Genomic DNA, 20,492 nt, shown 5'->3' with positions numbered 1-20,492 from the left:
TTGCGATTCTCTCCACCTAACACTTTAAGCCCATCACATATTTGTTCCCTTCATGTGAGTTCACAGACACAGACCTAGACCTCACCATTACAGGCAAATGTATGGTACTGTTCGGGTCATGAAATCTCAGGATTAACTTTAATTAAGTGTTCCATTAGTTGATGCCACAGTTGCAACAACTCATACCTCAAAATTCCTCACATTCATCATCCACAGGCAAAGGCAAGAATGTGGATAATGTGCATTTGCCTTTGGATGATGGTTTTGAGGAATGTTCATACCACATTCATACATTTGCCCTTTAGATCATAACTGTTTTTCTCTGTCTTTGTAACTTGCAACTCCTGCTATCACGTATCGATACTGTACGCAAATGTCAGGCTCTACTTTTAACAAGATTTGCAGATAATTTCTATTTGCATTGGGAAGGTTATCTATGCCTCCCCATGTGCTATCTAAACATTCTTCTTGATTGAAATCCCCTCTCAGTCATGTAATTCTTCACTTCATGCCGCCATATCATCACTCATGCCCAAATTATGTAATCTGATCTCACTTCACTTTATTAGATTGCCTTACCTATCCTCAGTCTTGCAGTTAAGCATACAACCTTGCACGTGTTCTAATGGAGAAAGTCTAGAAATGGGACACACAGACATGTGAAACAACTCCCCCACCACCACCACCATATCTCTTTAATGCAACTCTTAATATGCATATCATCCTTTTCAGAGCTCAGGTGAGAAATGTGGCTCTTGCACTATAAAGAGGGTCACATCTTCATACAATGTGAAATGTATTAGATTTTCAAATGGTGTGCTTAGTTGAAAGTCACACACCCCACCCAGTGTTACTTGAATGGGTACAGAAGCCTTAGGTTGTATAAATATGTAACTGCTTACAAATAGACACTGCTGCACTACTCTGAGCTCCATAGGGAGCAATTATGAGTGGCAGTGAATCAAAGTATCAGATGAACAACTACAATGCGAATTTGACACAGTTCCAAATGTCATATTGCTTTCTAACTTGATACCTTTTTACCTTGATCAGGGTCATGTGTAAACAATGTAATACTTCCATATTTGGACACAACAAATGTTTGCTATAGTAAGAAGAACATAGCACCTCTGGTTGCCAGATGTGCCCATCAAGGTTGCAATTCTAGCATCAGTGCTATTTATAATATTCATTAATTCCTTGGACAAAGTACTTCAAGAAGATAATATGAATACTCCTAAGATTGCTGCTCACTCTTCTCCAATTTTCTTTTGTGCAGATGGGACAGTTGTAGTCCAATACGTGGAAAACACTGTCAAAACACTTTTATGATCTTTTGTCTCCCTTTGCAAGCAGTGTTCCTTATGTGAAGCTGTGGTCTTTGAGCCAGTAAACAAAATATGTTTTCATTTCTGTTGTAGATTCATGTTATATACTATTTATTTTTGACTGTCTCATAGTTTGGTTTTATAACATTTGAGGCTCGGGCCCTAGAGTACTGAAAATGCATTTCTTTATGGAACCAAATCACTGTTTGCGCATCATGTTCATAGGAATTTTCATGACTGCTGCTTTTCAACTCTACTGAAAGTCTTTGAAGGCAAGGTAACTTCAGCTGCACTCATTTTGGCAGAGCTGTGGTGCTTTTGAAAACTTCACATTAATCAATAGGGAATAAAGAGCAAAGAGGTGATGGTTCACTTCACCTCCAATGATAATTGAAATAACAACCTTCGGTCAAAAAATAGGTGCTAAAAAAGTTGTTGAGGACATTGTTAAAGACATTCATCCATGAATTCTACCTCAGTTAATCAATCCATTTGTAAAGCAAGGCTAATCACCATCGGGAGTATCCAGGCACTCTGGGAGGATGGTAGTGTGTCTGTGTCTACTTCTCAAACTGCCCTGTCTTATGAATCTTCCGAATAACAAGGAGGGTGTGAGATGTTCACAAGTGGAGAGGGAAGTCGTTCAAGGACTTTGTGTGAGGTAGGAGAAAGAGCTACCTCCTCTCCGGGTGTATTGGATTCATGGCACCTTTGTGAGGGTGAGAGTTGTAGAGCTAGGCACCCTTGTTGCCTGGTGGAAAGAGAGTCTGTGGTTTATAAGTTTGGGCTCAATGTTGTGAATGGCTTTGAATGCGATTGTGAGGATCTTGAATTTACATCTTTTGTGCACTGGCAGCCAGTGTAGCTCTCTGAGTGGGCCTTTCTGGGGAGGTCTAGGACGAGTCTTGCAGCCCCATTTTGAATAGTCTGACGGCGGTGGAGGAGCTGGGCAGGAATTTCCGTAGTGTAGTCTGCTGGTGATGAAGGCCTGGATGGCCGTCTTTCTAGTTTTGATTGGGATCCATTTGAAGATCTTACATAGCAATAACAATGACAATAGTTTTATCAATATACCTAAGAGCCATTAGTTCTCCTTATCCAATTTATTATTTAATAGAAATTTAGATATGACTTGATCAAATCGTTTCACCATTTCCATTACATTTCTCAATAGATTTTTCTTTGGCCTCTTCAACTTCAATTTTCAGAGTGCGGGCACTTGTGTGGTGGTGTTCACCCAGTATCACCGACCCACAACCCTGTAGTCCTGTTTGACTTTAATTTAATTTTGGACCTTCTCTTGTATGGAGTTATAATATAATTTATTCTCTCTGTCCGTTTATATTTTATCCCCACTTTCCCATTCTAAAAAGAACACTGTAGAGACACAAGGATAGTCACTTTTCTGTTTCCCATTCATGTATTTTGGATCCATTGACGTTACACCGACACGGCGACATTGCAACCCTTTTTTACGTCCAATAGCATGTCAAGACAACACGGTTCAGCTGATCCTAAATTAGTCCAAACTTGTGGATATTGAAACCACTGCATTCCTGATCCTTCCTCCCAGTTCGAGTGAGACATGGCAAATGGCTTCTGATCTTTAATGCACAAGAAAGTGAGCCTTCCTTGAGAGGGGAGGATTTGATTTTTCTTTGTTAATTACTTTCTAACTTTTCATCATCCTCCACTGCTCGTTTAGATGTGTCTTGGTCAGGCGGTCTTCTTGACACTGTGAGGCTTCCTCTCTACATAAATAAGGTATTGTTTCTGCAAACATTATCCTTCGTTCTTTGCTCTCTATTTCATACAATAGTGTATTAACAATAGCCCACATTAACCATTTTAGAAAAGCATTCTATTAGTATGTTACCAATCTTAGCTATAATAATAGTAAGAAGAAAAATGTTTAATATAAAAGAAAGATATCTTTAGCAATGGCAACATCTACTATTTGTATACGAGAAATAGCATATTTCTCTTGGTGCCTATTCACAGGGTACTTTTTGAGGAAGTTTGACACGTGATGTTCAGTGACTGAGGATTTAGCGTACTTCCTGCATAACATGCATGACGAACAAAGTTTTGGTATGCCTCATCACTTTTTTGGTGTCTTATTTTTGTCCTTTTTAGGCTACTTGAATGTGCCTTACTGAATAATGTCCAATGAAATAGCCCTCTGGAATTCACATGTAAGTTAAGAGAACTTGCTTAGGTTGCTCATTTTAGGGCTTAACCTTTACTTACTTGGTTGTGATGAGTCACTGACCCATATGGGCTATTAATGGCTGAAACATGTCGATCTATTGCACGAGCTGTACAGGATTGATAATTTTTCCTGACGTTTCTTTTTAACCTTATCCCTTTTTATTTTTTATTTTTTATAAAAAATGTATTTTTAAGACTAGAGATTATTTTAGATTCACTCACACACTACATTGGTCTTACCAAAGACGATATACCTACAGGAGCAAGGTTTCTTCACCTTGAGAACGGAACACTTAGGTGAACTCTGACTCTACTATGATACTAACCAGGAGATCACCCTGAGCAGAGAACAAATATACAAATTACGATGTAGAATACGTGGATGAGGGACTTTAACAAAGTCCTCTGTTACTTTATTAGCACCTGTTTTTTGATCGGAGGGTCATTTTTTTTTTATTATTTGGCTTTTGAAAACTTGGTGTCCTCCTTGCTGCCTAAAACTGTTTTTTGTGCTACTTATTGAACCTCCCAGTAGCCAGACTTTTAATAGTCCTGAAGTCTGAGTGGGCATGAGATCAAATTAAGTACTCTGCAGTTCTCAGTCCCTTACAGCTATGAGCTTGAATCTGGAAAAATCCTAATGCGACAACCATTAAAGCAACTTTGAATTATATCCTACAGCAAAATTGTCTGACTGGGATTCCCTGGTTCTCTCATGCTGAAAAGACTCATCTAGGTTAATTGTGCAATACTACATATTAGCCACTGTCCTATTACTATGAGCTTTATTGTGAATGTTAGTTTCTTGTTGGTCAAAAATAGAGAATGAATCATTATGTTTGAGTTATTTGAAGTTTAACTATTTTTCACATATTCATATCCCAGACAGTGACTGCTACCATGATAAAATGTTCACAAGTTCTTTTGTGGTACTGTATTTCAAATGTAGGCATGGAATTGTTCTTTTGTGCTACAGATGAGTTGATTCTATTCACAATCTGCTGTTAGCTTATCTTTTTATTCAGTGTACTATTATAATTTGCACGTATAATTAGAAAACTATTGTAAGTATACATGCAATTACAGTGGTTCTTGTTCGCTGAAATCATAAGGTAAGTATGTAACCCTGTTAACATACACATTGATCAGATACAGGAGATTGGACTTGCTGGCTAAATTAATCTCTTGGTTTGTTTCTTGCAAAAGAAGGGGATTTTTTAATAAATAAATAATACTGACGTGTCCAGGAATGCTAACAATATTAACAGACAAATTGTGTTTCAAATCTGAACAGCTGAAATCCTAAATTAAAACAAATGTAAAAGATGGCACAGCACAATCTGTAAAAGTGTATTAAATTTAATTTACTAAACGTAGACAAACACTTAATAAAAATAATCAATATTGACTCTCTTGTGTTAGGTTTTTATCATTTAACCAGAAGAGGATGCCAAATCAACCAACCTTTATAAAAGTAATATTTTTAACACTGCCCATTTTTATGATATGCTATTGTATTTACACTGGCTGATGTAGTGGTATGAAGCCTCATAACCTTGTTGTAATCACTGTGGTAATTTGGGGATTTTAATTTAACATTTTTGTCTTTCTTTGAAATTAATCTGCATCAACAAAATTCATAGCACAAAATCACCCAAAATATTTGGATGAACTATGTAATCAATTGATAAGAGTGCTTATATGTAACTGGAATGAGGCCGACAAGTGAATATAAAAAAATAAGATTGACTGGATCAGGTCAAGTGAAAACAATGTTAGGACAAAAAGAAAGACCTTTTTTACTTCTTACAATAACTAATACACCAGTATTATATTTAGTTTCAAAACATCATAAGAATTTTCAAAAGTTACAAGAAAAACGAATAATTGATGCAAATAAACTATTACTGCAATATGCAATGCAATTGCTCACCTTATAGCTGGATCATGTTTTCATATAAATTATTATGGAATTTGAGTCTTGTATTAGATATACTTGTAATTTAATCAATAATGTCATGAATTGACACAATCTGAGGTATATACATTCACTAGATTCCAAATGTCTAATACTTAATTAGCTCATCTAGGGAATGCAGTGGCTTTTAATCTGGCTAGTTGAATTTGCAACAAGCAAAACTTTCCCGTTACAATGACTTCATATGATACTTTATCTTCTATTGCCATGGGATCTACTTTTCCAAGTGTGTGGGGAAAGGTGGGTTGCAAGTCAGAGCTCGGATGAGCAAAAGCGTCAGAGGTTTGTAAAATCAGCTGCAATTGTTGATGTATGCTGAGCTAGTGATATCTGTTGCCTTTTAAATGGGAGAAGTTTGATTTGGGCTCATTTGTATATGGGGAGACAGTGGAGTTCCTTGAGGTGTGTTGCGATGTGAGTGTGGCTTAGAAGTTGGAGAGTGAGTTTGGCTGCTGAGATCTGCATGGTCTGCTGCTTTCTAGTGAGTTTTTGCTTATCCTCACATAAAGGATTCCTGAAGTCTAGCTTGCTTGTGACGAGGGTGTGCATAACAGTTTTCTGGGTTGTGGTTGGGAGCCATTTGAAAATCTTCCTCTGTGTCGTCGGGTAATGGAAGCATGAGGCTGTGACAATGTTGACTTGTGAGGACATTTCTGAGTTTGCTGTCTATGGCAATACTTCACAGTTTTAAATTCAATATTAGTTACACATATCCAAAACATCGATGAAGTGAATTGTGGCGATTACCTGTGTTTCACTTGGAGTATAAATATAACTATAACCAGGCTTGAAATAAAAAAAAAATGCTTTGATTTGCTAAAAACGAATATTGTTTGGCAAGTGAAAACGTGTTTCATTTTTTTCCCAAGAAAATAATGTTAAGCTGTGAATCCTATTCATAATAAACATAGATACACTGTTTATTACTTGGATTTAAAGGTCATGTTAATTGGGAGTGTGTTATTGGGATATCTGGCTATGAAGAGCCAACAGAGAGAAATGTTTCTTTATCTTAAAAAATGTTCATCCTTGAGTCTAAATTTAAGACATGCCATTCAGCTAATTGTTACAGTTTAAACAAGTAACCTCAAATGGCCAATAATTTTAATTTCAAGATAGAAGATATCCTTATGTCATTTTTACATGACCCCCCCCCCCCCCAAATAAAAGGAAGTAGAGCCATTGACACCCAAACTACATCACAGGAATGATAAAATAGATTTTAATAGTGTATACTCAACTGTAACCTGTAAGATATACAAAGTAATCAACCAATATTGACATATACTAACATTTTGTAAGATAATTTTTTGGTATAAAGCAACATGTACCTGAAAAGAGAAATGAATAGCAAGAAAAGCTAAGAGTAGTAGTGACAATGAGCAACAATGGTTTGTGGATAGAAAAATAGGCTATAATTCTCATAGCCATGCTAAGATACCTAAGTGGGGTAAAATTGTCCATCTTTTAACAGGTAAAACATTTTCACTAAAAGATTTTATATCTGTGACAGTGGGTGCAAGTATATTACGTGTGGCAAATAATAGGAAAAGAAAAATAAAGGTTGAGATAGCTTATGTCTAAGAGACATATGCAAAATTACTGCAGTGTATTTGAAAAATAAAAATAATAAATTCATAGCTTATTGCAAAAGACTTTCCAGATTGTTAATAAGGTGCCTAAATTATGACGACGAGGTGACACTTAAAGGTTGTTGTCCCAAAAGAGACACTTTGTTTACAGTTTACATGTGCAGGCATCAAAAGGCTAAAATTAATATAAAAATGTAATATCCTTTTTATGAAATTTAAGTAATCTTCATGGTAACCAGTTATAGTGAGGATTTGGAGCAATAAGATGACAGATAAATGAATCTAGTAAAGGTAATGCCAACCTCATGGCCCCACTTCCTGAAAAGAACAATTTGTTTAAGTAGGTATACCAGAAATAACAAGGTATCACCTTGACATGCACGAACACTGCAGGGCACAGACACACAGAAAATCAACAGTGTGGTCTAAACCCTGGCTGGCGTTCTAGAGTTAAAGTGAGACAGGGACAGTTGGTATTAGTACTGATTTCTAATAATTAACAGGGAAAAATAGGTAGTATGTTCTCCTTTTAGTTATTGTTCTGTTATAAATACAGCCTCACATGATACTAACTTGTCACCTTAACAATCATCTAGATGTGGAGTTCAGGAGATTTGTTGGCAAAGGCAATACAATTAGGGGAAACATACAAGTTTCATTTGTTTATCCTGTATTTTTCCAGACTGAAAACATCTCTAAAGGCTTAATGTAGTGAGCATTAATGATAAATGGCATTTTCTGATAGGAGTCATAACACTCTGAAACGCACTTTGTGAACTAATGAATCTTACATCTAACATATATAGCAAAGGCAAATTAAATAAACAATAGTTTTGCTTTGAATAATAGTTTTCGGTGAATAATGTAATTGAAATGTCTTTATATTCAAACTATGAATTGAAAAATGTACTTTTGTTTAGAAAATCCAATGCAGAGAGTACAGAGCATTCTGGGAGTAATAAATAACTACCCATTTATTTCAATTTGCAAAGTTTATTACTAGCCATATGATATCAAATGAAGAACCAGGTCTGAGGGTTATCCCCAACATCTTTGTTTCTAACCGGTATCAAAGTGCACTCTTTCCCACATTCAAAAGTGAAAGCTGACACATTATTTGGTGCAATGAATCCTGATATGTCTCTCCCACCTGATTTTTATATGTTCTTATTTTTAGAATTGGCTACCAATGACTACAAGATATTTGGCTTAATTTCTTTTCAGGTAGTCCATGAGTTTAGTGTTTTATAGTTGGCGATCAATTTCTGCAAAATATTTGCCCTAATTTATTTTCAGATAGTCCATGAGAGTAGTGTTATAAATGGATATGTAAAACCTAATTCCATCACATGGATCATTTTTTTGCTGTCATCAAGGCATGACCTATTATTCTTAAAATTGTTGTACAGTTTTGTGTTATCTGGAGTAGATAGTTAAAATGTGCTTCTATAATTTGCAAACATTTAACTTTACTTTTCACAGGTAGACAGTGGGTTTATCAGACCTGCACAGAGTTTGGTTTCTTCCAGACCACAGATTCCGCTAAGCAGCCGTTCTCTGGGTTCCCATTAAGGTAGTGCAATTGTTTTGTTTTAACATTACCTGCATTATTTGTCATTTTCATGTAAAACACGCAAAGGGTGGGTAGCCAAATATGATAGTTACATTTGTGTTAGTCATTGCATTAAACCACTTGATGGTCAGAGTGTTCAAAGGAACATGCCAGGAACTTGGGTGTTAATAATATCTACTTAAAGAATTAACATGTATTTCACTATGTTTGTGTTAGTGAACAGTGGCATTCACACTATCCTTTGCGTGCACTGTAAACATATTTATATGTTTAAGTAAATAATTATTCTTCATGGACATTGTGAGATTCAGTTCCACTGAAAGGCAATTTCCTTTCTTTTCTTTCCTTTTTCCTTTTTTTTTTTTTTTTTTTTTTTTTTAAACCCTTGCACTTCGGCTGCATTATATAACAAAGACCACATACTATATTTGTTAAATCCTTTATATAGAATCTTTAAGAAGATTAACCTTTCCTCCCTCAAAAGCAAATTAGGATTCCCTATGGTAGTGAACATGCCCTGAACATTTTATATTTAGCAATCTGTAAGAGTGCTTGTTATGGATCATAGTTCTGTGACTACTCCATTGCTTCTCCTGACAACCTTCTTCCTATTTGCCTGAAAATGGGCTTAAAGAACAGAAAGAACGTGTGTGGGAGGGTTCGCCTCAGGGTTAAATATCAACCTGGCCTTTGCAGACAACACTGACTTAACTTGTGCTTCCTTTTTGTCCTAGATACCCACTCCTTTGGTAATCCATATAGTTCTTTCATTGTAGCAGTGAAATATTGCCTCACAAGCCTACAGTTTTGGATGAATTCTTGGAACAGACACTCACAGCCCAAAGGCAACAAAATATTTGATCATTGGGGAGTTCATTCGATGAGTAGATTGGAAATATTCCACAAACTTGCTTAACAGCGTCTTCCAGTAAGGGTTCAGCAGGCTAACAAATGATGATAGCAACACCTTTCACCTTATATACATTTGTGACCTTGACACATCTGACCTTGAATTGGTCCTACAAATATGGACATGCAGCGCCTTTATCTAAATTAACCTGATGATTCAAATACACAAGTTCACCACCAGTAACAACAGAAATAGCCCCCCCCCCCCCCCCTTCCCCATCAGGCATGTTAGAAACCTAAACTTAGCAGAGTTCGGGTCATTCTACATTCCAGCTAAAACTAACTTACCTGGTAAAGCAAACCATGAAACCTTGCTGGACAACCTCTACCAATCACAGTACTTGCTAAATACAAAAACCATAAAACGTTTATTAAAGCAGCTAACAAATGGTTTTTCTAGAGAATTTGCAGAGATGAAATCTATTCGCTGCCACTTGGAAAATCCATGACAAGAGACTCATACAGAAGAAAAAAAACAAAATCTCTTACAAAATATATAGGAAATATGAGCACAACACCATTATGCCAAATGCATTCTCACAACCCTCAACCAAATGAATTATATCTAGAACAATCATTTACAGAAAATGGACTAATCTACTTCACAACACTGCACTATGACGATTTCCTCAAGTTCTCCTATTCTCCAAAAATATCAAGATCCGTGAAGACATTTCCTAGTCAAGACACTTGCCCTCTCCTTCCCATTCATGTGCTGTTTTACAGTCTACTTTCACTTCATTCCTGCTACTTACTTCTTGAGTCTGATGAGCAGCTATGCTCTGCCTAACAGACAAAAGTATCTAAAGCACCAATTAACAGTTGCTCATCTTCATGCTTCAAACGACTCCTTTCTTCCTCTGCACTATACTACAAAGGTGAAACATTCAATCCTCCAACGAGAGGTCATTCCAGGTCCACTGAAACAAGTCATCAAAATCCTGAAGAAACATTCTGCTACTCCAAAGATAATTCTTGGCCTCCGCCAATCTTGAATCACAGCAAGATTGCAGAAAGGAAGAAAGAGCAAAAAGATTGTGTGATGCAGCCATTTACACTTTGACCACAAATTGTAATTCCAACCGATGGTGGGATCAACTCGGCCTTACCAACACCAGGGAGGCAAGGCTCCAGGATATTCTCCTATGTATGGACAGGGGGGGTCAAAATTAGCTCTGATACTCAACGTAATTGCATTTTATGATACTTATGACCACATGATTCTTTTGAAAAGCTTTGAGTAATGTTACAGGACAGCTTAGGTGAAGCAGAGTTCCAGTCCATAGGTGCAAGTGGGAGTTCAGGTATTCAACTGTAGTTTCATGTTCCAAACAAATACATCTAAGTTTCCCCAGCTAATCATTAACCTGAGGCCTCTGGAGAGAGTAATGAAAAAGGTTGAGGAGTTCCAAAGATACTTAGAAATTCCTTTCAAAGTTTCAAAGATGTGAGGATATTCTTTAAAGTTACATTCTAAGCAGGACTGCAAGCAGAAAATTCCTAGTAAGATGAACTCTGCATCTGGCTTGAAGATTATCTCCGCTAGAGAGCTTGCAATGAAGACGAGGAGCAGAACTCAGAGTATGGCATGTCTGTAGCAGAGCCAAAGCAGAGGCATCCTCCTCAGAAGGGAAAAAATCAAAGCTCCTTGCCAGGCCCTAAAAATCCTGTCAGGCATCTTCAAGTCTTGCTGTAGCCTGCTGCTCAGATGGTGCACACTGTCATGGCTTTTGGGGTGCCCATTTGGATACAAGATTGATTGTGCTGGTGATAGGGTATTCAAAACTGGCCAGCAAACATGTGGCTGCCACATTCATGGGCATCATGACTCCTGTCTCACATTTTAAACATATGAAGATTTTACAGCTATGTTATAGAAATTTAGGAACAGGAATCCGATTTGTCCTAAGTATGTTAATTTGTTACTGTGAGCAAAAATGTAAACCTCTAGTAGCTTTGAGGCCTTCCAAAATGTTCCTTAAAAGCAGATTCCTGTATATTTCCTCTTGCAAATGCCATGTTTGCATTGTAAGCATTTAAATGGCACTGGCCATTAACATTACCTAATCTGATCCAACATTTAGTTGCCCACAGTAGTCATCAGTTGGTCAACAATTTGCTACAATGATTGACGCATTGCTTACCTAACTAACTATTTTCATGTAGTATCACTCAGGCCATTATGTCCTAAACATTCTGGCCAAGTTTTGTCAAGTAATACAATCAATTTTGGATGAAAAAAATGTTTGATTTTTCTTATTAAAGTTCTTTCTTTAGGAGAAGGGGCTCATGCATTGCCCCCTAAGTATCTGGACAGGTTTGTTAACAGAATTTTAAATAGAGGGTTAGGGGCAAGGGGAGCTGCCAACCTTCCTGCACCTCTCCACCCAATACACTCTGGCAGATGCAGTCCTGAGTAATGTTCATAATTGCACATGCTCAAGAGTTGTCTCAATGAGTACTCGATATTCTTGCATACATGTTTCGTGCTCGTTAGCACTCATTAGCAAGGATCACTCAGTTGGTTTAGGAATGCTTGGTATGCCACTTTTGATATATTTGGTTCTGTACCATTCTGAGCTTTGGCAACCCAACATCCTTTCGGAAATATAAACTGTGAGGGAGGTAAACTCTCTGCCTCTGTGCTCGCAATAGTCCACCTGGTGATTGTTGAATCGTTTGATTGTCCAGACTTACAGATACATCTTTAGATTGCTTAAGTGCTCAGCTCAGGCCCTGATACATGTAGAGTTTGGCCTCATCAAACAAGATTTAGAAAGTAGGAGTTTGTTGCTTAAAACTAGTCGTTGCCTACATACAGCCAGTTGGAATCTCTGGATCATTTGATATGGCACAAGATGACTACAACAAACTCAGCCTCATCTACAGATTTTACCTGTAGGAATCCGTAGGTCACCTATAGGCAGACCATCTTTGGTCTCAGTCAAGAACAACAAGTTCCAAAAAAGCGTTGAACAAACTGGCACACAAAAAGTCATATTTAGAAGACAAGAGTTCAATTACGACACAAAGCTAGGCTTGGCAAATTATAAACATATCACCACTTTAAAGCCACAGCCCTACTTTGATAAAAGCATTTCAAGAAACTTAAAAAGTAATTTCATACTTCACAGCTTCGGCATTCACTCCACATTATCCAGGCTTCTACCTTTTCAGACAAAACCAACATCCGCCTAAATAACAGGCTCTGTGGGTCCTCAAAATAATCACTGCCTCAAGTCATATGCATCTGTCTGGTACTTCTAAAAGAACAGCGACTCTTGCTCTGCCCACTGTTTAATCAGCTGCTAGTTTTGACATGGAGGCAAGCTTTTGTGAAGGTGCTAAATCCAGTAAACTAAAGACTAAATGCACATTTTACAAAAGTTCTCCTAATATTTGTGGGGAAAAGTAGACGAATTGTAGAGTACTGAACCCTGTGTACACAAACTGTAGTCCTCTTAGTACTTCGTTGAACGTTTAACTGACAATTTCTGTTTGTTGGCATAATAAAACAAGTTGTGGAATGTAAGTATTGCGGATACCATAAGACATCTTTTCACCACTGTTTTTAATGTAGTTGTACTTTTAGCAATTTCGAAATTAATTAGCAGACAGTCATTGGAAATTGATTCATCGTAATTTACACTGACCTTTTTCACTATTTAATTGATTATTCGCTTTTATGCATCTGACAGTCTTTACTGACTCTGAGGTGGGTGCTTTAAAAAAGAGATTGTGCATGATGAGCCACCTATCTGCTACCTTGGCTGCAGTTTCAAAGTCAATATCACCTATAGTAAAAGCCCCTCAGTTTGACATTGGTACTACTGCAGGGGCCTGTCCAGGGTCCATCGTCAGTGCTGGAGTCAACGTCTTGATGCCATGCCTTCATGGTGATCTAGGGCACAATACTAGTCTGATTTTGACCTCACACACTAATAATGGTCCACCTGCTAAGCTTAAAAGACGCCTGGGAGCAAGGAAAATTAATCCTTCCTTAGACTTTCAAATCCAACGCTACTGTCTATGATCTGGAGGTCCCCATCCCTTAGTATCGAGGGGAATTAGACAAGGCTGCGTTCTCTCAATTTGTATTTTCCTTTTATATTAATGGGGTGTACGATATCCGGAGGTCTCTGGAAGCCGACGTAGAGCTGGATTTGTTTCTAGGGAAACTGTTGGCCTGTGTGAAGGGGCGCTTTAAAGTTTGTTGGCCCCAATTCATGTCTGGTTAGGGGGGATTGAAGATTTGTTATGTAGTTTTAAAGCAATGTATTCCACTAAACATGTGAGCTCAGCAACTCAGTCCACACATAAGGCATTAAGGGTCCAGCAGCCTGGCCTTGAAGCTCCATCAAGACAATAATTCCACCCCCTAACAGGCCTAAGAATAGTTACTCAGGTTGTCCCTCTCTTGTGCTTAATATCTATTTCTTATATCATAGTCGTCCCAAGTTGATTGTGGGGCTCATAATGTAGGAGGACTTCCAGAGAAGAAGTTGAAGTCTACCTTGGCTCAAGTCCCGGAATTCCTTGAGTTTTTGCAAGCCACTAATCACCATTTGGACAAAATTACTATTCCGGTCTGTGATCCTAGTAGTGTCCTATCTCTTGAACCCTTGCCAGGTGTCACCCCCAATGAATTAGGAAATATGCAAACCCAAAGGGAAGAGTGAGCACCTCCCAGCATGGTTACACACAACTTATCTCCTGCTTGTTGCCCATATGTGGTCACAATGACTGATGTGCCTCTCTCCTGGGTACAACGGAGTTATCCACCCAGTTAAAAGTTCTCGTTGGCTACAATTCAAGTTTGTCTTCCCAATCTCTAGGGTCAAACAAATCCTGATGACAAGGAGGGTTGGATGGATCTGGCCAACTAAAAAAATGTTCAATGGGGATTGTGTTATCATCAATTTTAAACATCCTATGTCTGCAGGTGAGATTTTGTCCAGCACCCTGACCTCCTCTCCAAGCATTGGAAATATTGCACTTCTCCCTGTGGGTTTTGTTTATCGTCACCTGCGTCAAACTTCATGAGCGTCCAATTTTCCATCATCTGGCCAATCCCATCCCACTGATAGTCCATTTTATTGTTCCATTTCCAAAGGGTTTGAGGCTCGAAACGACCTTTTAGCAATAGATTGACATCATAACCATGTAGGGACTTGTCACTTCACTAGTGTGGACAGCACTACTGATCAGACTGCCCATCTTTTATTAACGTATTTTGAACCTATACCTGGATCTCCTGTTTGTTTCCAATTGCTCCTTTTTAGCAACAAGGACGAGTCCATCTAGTTCCCCTGTTTCGTCTCCATCGTCACCCTCAATACATCTGGGCAACAAGGGGATTAGTTATTTTACTCCTTGAAATATTTTTGGTCTTCAAAATAAATTAACTCCCCTGGACAGGGCCCATATTATTTCTATCTCACATGTGATCTGTCTCCAAGAAACCTGTAATATTGAAGTGATCTGTGTTAGATGGTTTACCTATGTTATTACTTCATCTACTCCATCGCACCCAGGTTGGCCTACAGGCCAATTTGTTACCTCTGGTTATCAGAAGCCCTCCTACTGTCTGACCTTATTTTCAGCTTGTGTGGCTGTCTTTTTAAGGCTGGGTCGGATTTGGTGGTAATCAGTTTTTACAACAATGTGTTTGACTCTTCTCGGAGGTGGTTGTTACTGCTCTTAATGCCAATCTGTATGCATTATTGCAGCCTACTAAATCAAATGTCCTATTCTCAGGCTGGTGATTTTTAGCAATACAAATGCTCCCTTCCAGCAAAGCATGTGTGGCATAATCAATCATATGGGTTTGGGTGCTTCCTACTTCCCACACAATTTCTATGGTCAGTCCTTAAACAATAAATTTTCAAATACAACTTTGTACTTCTTGAAAGTCCTAATACAGAAAACAATGTGCAGATCCCCTCTTTATTTGGCAGAGTAGCCCATTCAACTAATGATCACATTTTAATTTCCTCCGTTGCTGGTGATTCTATCCTCAAGCTTAGGGTAATATCAACTGCAGTGACCCTTTAGTATTGTCTGTCTTTTTATGCTGACATCCCTGCAATAAATACCCCGGTTGTTAATGCTGAAACAGTTAGATCTAATGGTGTTAAAATTAAATGGGTGGGGGTAGACCCTCTATGTGTACAGGGAAATTTGCTAACAACAATTACTCCTGAGTGTAGTCATTGCCTGGGTAAGGGGAAGGACAATGCTGGGCGAATTGTGTATATGAAAACATTCCTAGATCCCTCACTGCCATACTGACGCGATTTCCTAAGCCAAGGTTTTTAAAGAGACATGGCTGGTTTGACTACACTTGTACTCGGGTTTCTAAGCATCTCTAGATTGCTCTGCATAATTCACCCAGGGACCTTGCCACTTTTACACAATTAAGGAAGGACTATAGCCTGGTCCTTTTCTCTAGAATTTTTTTTTTAGCTTAGGGCGAAGAGGCTTGGACCAACCTAGCTCTGGCAGCCAAGACCAATTATTCCACTCTGTCCTGGAAAACAGTTAATGCTCCTTTTTAAAATGATACTGTACCAAAATTGAATTCACTAGTCCCCATTGTAGATTGTGTTGAACACTTTTCTGAGATTTGTTTGTTCTCTCAAGGGGGATGCTTGTAAGAGTGTCAATTAAACAAGTAATAGACTCCTAGAAGATAATCTGGATGAGGTCCTTAGTGCCCTAGATTGCAGTACAGGAGGTAACGATCCTGGTCCTGATGGCATACTGTTTGATGTCTTTAAGGCAATAGGTGAACTCTGGATCCCTATCCTGACTCAAATACTCATTGCGGCCACTGAGGGTCTGATCCCTTCAGACTGAGCTGGTTCCATTATTGTGCCTATTTTTAAGACGGAAGATAGATCTGACCCGAAGTGTTATCGTCCCATCTCCCGCCTGGATTCCTCTGCAAAACTGATGGGAAGAGTCCTCCTTCAGAGATTAGACCAGTGGGCCACCAACAATTCAACCCTTTCGGGTGGCCCAATATGGATTCAGAAGGGGTTTGGGGACAGTAGAACAAAGTGTAAATTTGGATCTGCTTATTGGGAAGTACACAAAAGCAAAGCTTGGTTCTCTCTACTTGTGCTTTGCCGATTTTGATTTAGTGCACCATTCATTCGTCTGGCACACACTGCTGTCATTAGGAGCCACAGAGAACATTGTGCTTTTCTTGCCTAACGGGAAATGTTCCCCATCGCTTAGTATCAAGAGGGGAATTAGACAAGGCTGCGTTCTCTCAGTTTGTACTTTCCCTTTATATTAATGGGATGTACGATATCCTGAAGTCTCTGGAAGCCGACGTACCTAAAGTTTCTGGTTGTTTTGTTCTGGTGTTATTGTATGCTGACGATGCAGTCCTGGTGTCGAGGTTTGCAGAGACTGATGGACACGTTTGCTTATTTTTATAGAGACTAGGAAATTAAAGCTTAATAAAGCCAAGACATTTACAATGGCATGTGGGGAAAAACACACAAGTGCAGGACTTTCTTTATTGGGTGATCCCCAATTGCGAGGATAAATTCATTTAACTGATTTGAGTATTCTTTTTACCAATAATGGCTCATGGTTCCAACACATTCAAAATGTCAGATCTAAAATGAGCAGTTATGCGAGGGAGTCTTTAGGTTCCCCCGAAAACTAGGTAGTCATCTCATTAAGATAATGATTAATATCGGCAAGGTAAAAGCATTCTCTGCTACTCTCGGTGGAGAGGGCTTGTGGGGCTTTACATGTGGTGGTCCTCTACAGTTTGAGGAGAATGCCTTTCTTAGGCATTTGCTATGTACTCCTACCTCTGTCCCATCTTACATTGTCCATAGAGGTCGTTCTAACCCACCTTGCGAGCTTACACTTGCTCAAGTTAATAATGTTATGGTGCTCAGTTTGGTCTAAACATGTAATGGCTTTAATGAAATCTATTATTTTGTATTGCCTAGAACTTGAGTATCCCCTGGATCTCCCACATAAATGAAACTTTTAAATCATTATTCGCACCCCTGTGCTCCAAAACCCACATAGTGTTTGCCTTCCATAGGAGCACATAATGCCCATTTTTTTAGGTGACATCTGAATATAGGGTCCTTACTGAATCTAAGAAATCCACTGTTTCGTATATGTCACTTAACTCAGGAGCATCTCCAATCATTTTTGTCCTTGGTATCTAACACTGTTTTATCCTTGCTAGATTGCGATTGGGTATGGTACATTTTCTCATCGCTTTTCCCGCCATGCAAAATTTGGTAACGTGTCCGTTTGACAGTAGCGCAAAACAGAGCACACTAGAGTTTATGATGTCCTTAGAAAATATTATTTGAAAGCAATTTTTATTGCACATAATGTTAGGGGTTGCAATGTTGCATTAATTCTCTTGTGTGTGCTGGTGGATGTCTTTTTATATTTCATTATTGCTTCGTATATTTGGGGAGCAAATCCTACTAGAAAGACTATTGTATTTAAATTGTTGTATATGACAGAACCAGGGGATTTTATGTTATGGTTTTATACTGCATGGGTGTATTTGTTTTTATCAGACTTTTACCTACTTGTTGCTGTATTTTATTTTTGTACTTTTATGGCTGTTAATCTTGCTGAATAAAGATATTGAATTGAATTGACTCTGCACGTTTTATAATAAAACTTGATACTTAAAAACATGAAACAGTCCACCAAGTGTCTTCTGGTATGTGCTGGTTGGCACTCATCCGCAGGGAGCAAGCTATTCAATTGTGGGCATCCAGGAATATACTTATTCACTGGCTGCACCAAATGTTGGAGGACACTCCACACTTGTGAGTTACTGAAAATATGACAAATTGCATTTGCCAGAATGTGATGGGGGAATGTTTGCAGCAGTGCTAGCAGTGTGCTCCCTCCTCCACCTCAGAAGTTCATTTACTGATTTCAGAATCATAAATTGTTTAAGGTGAAGGCTTAGGCTATTAGGATATGTCTGGAAACCCAAACCCCACATTTTGTGCTATCTAGTTTAAATAAGGGCCATGAGAACCTAGCCCCTTTATCTGTGCCTATCAAAAAGATTTTAATAAATGTGTATCCCTTTTTAAATACCTTTTATGGAATAAAAGAAGTGCACATGAACACAATATAGCAGTTAAGGTGAGTATTAAATTACTTTTATCTTTGAGAGTGCACATTAAAGGTATTTATCAATGGGTATGGGTGTTCCTTTAGTTATTGTAACAGGCCAGTGTGTAATCTGATCATAAAACCATTATTTAAAGACTAAGTATATTAAATACTTTACAGCATCAAATTTCAAAATCTGTATAGGCTATGCCATCCCAAAATAGTAATTACATTCTAACAGTTCTCTTCTTGTTCATTAGATGATGTGATAGACCTGGATTTAGACTTATCAATTATATGATAAAATATTGTGACTTATGATAATTTGTTGAGGTCACTAATGCATGTATATGTTAGAATTGGGGCCTCTAGTTGGCAGTCAGTTTACACCTGGTCGAAGTAGGGAGTCTCACTCTATCGAAGGTAAGGGAGTTACACTCCTAAGATAACTCCTGCTCACCCTCTTGGTAGCTTGGCACGAGCAGTCAGGCTTATCTCAGAGGCAATGTGTAAAGTATTTGTACACACACAGAAGCATAGTGAAAACACCACTAAAGTACTCCACACCAGTTTAGAAAATTAGCCAATATTTATCTGAGTAAAACAAGACCAAAACGACAAATGTCCAACCTACACAAGAAAAGATATACATTTTTGGAGTGGAGTCTTAGTCCATAAGAATCAATGGATGCGTTGTTTTAGCACAAAGTACCTTGTGAGTGTCAAAAATAAAGCAGCAGGAGAGGTGATGTGTCAAAAAAGCAAGTGATGCGTTGATTCCTTTCTCGCAAATGAGGCCTTGCGTCAATTATCTCCCCGCACGAATACAATGCATCGATTTTCCGGCGATGCAGTCTAGGCTCCTTGCGCTAATGCTGAAGCTTTGACGCCCAGGGACGATAGGTGGAAAATCCAGATGCACTGCCATGATGAAGCTGTGCTGAAACAGACTATGCGTTGATTTGGTCAGTGCTGTGTCGCTTTTTCAGCTGTGGTGCAGGCGCTGCGTCGATTTTCCTGCCGCAATGGCGGCGAGGCATGAACATTTTTTGGGTCACCAGCTTCCACTTTCAGGGGCCCAGGGACTGGATTTGGCACCACTTGGTAAGTCAGGACTCTCAGTAGAAGAGCCCAGGCACTGGCAGATGAAGTCTGTGATGTCCCTGAGACTTCAGAACAGGAGGTAAACTCAGTTCAAGCCCTTGGAGAACCTTGCAAAGCAGTCCTTTCACCCCCACAGCCAAAGTAGCATCAGCAGGCAAGAACAGCAGTGCAACAAGCAGAGTGGCAGGCCCTCTTCAAGCATCCAGCTATTCTCCCTGGCAGAATGTCCTCAGTCCAGAAGTGTTCTGAAGTTGTGGGGCAGCAGCCCAATACGTATACTCATTTCTGCCTTTGAAGCAAACTTCAAAGAAGTCTTTGTAGTGCTCAAGACCATGCCTCTACCTGTCCTGCCCTAGACACACACCAGGGGGTTTGAGACTGCTTTGTGTAAGGACAACACACCCCTATTCAGGTACAAGTGTCAGATCCTCCCTCCACTATAGCCCGGGAAGACCCATCAGAATGCAAGGCACACCCCAGCTCCCTTTGTGTGACTGCCCAGAGTGAATTCACAAACAGCCCAACTGTCAATCTGACCCAGACGTGTATTCCATAGCCGGTCAGAGGCACAGAATGGTTAAACGAGAAAAAGCCCACTTTCTAAAAGTGGCATTTTCAAACTTAAAATCTAAAAACCATCTTCCCAAAAAGATGTATTTTATAATTGTGAG

The 20,492-nt window shown here is 38.8% G+C and overlaps 1 protein-coding gene across 1 annotated transcript in view; it reads left to right on the top strand.

Annotated features, from left to right (window-relative positions):
• The window catches only part of LOC138265619 (putative serine protease K12H4.7), a 313,417-nt gene that overhangs the window by 223,360 nt on the left and 69,565 nt on the right, over positions 1 to 20,492 (top strand). Inside the window, exon 7 of the mRNA XM_069213485.1 lies at positions 8,592 to 8,682. Coding sequence (XP_069069586.1) covers positions 8,592 to 8,682 — 91 coding nt within the window. The remainder of the gene's footprint in view (positions 1 to 8,591; positions 8,683 to 20,492) is intronic.

This window comes from Pleurodeles waltl, chromosome 11 (assembly GCF_031143425.1).
Source record: "Pleurodeles waltl isolate 20211129_DDA chromosome 11, aPleWal1.hap1.20221129, whole genome shotgun sequence".
Taxonomy (NCBI): domain Eukaryota; kingdom Metazoa; phylum Chordata; class Amphibia; order Caudata; family Salamandridae; genus Pleurodeles; species Pleurodeles waltl.
This window is presented reverse-complemented; position numbering and strand designations above follow the sequence as displayed.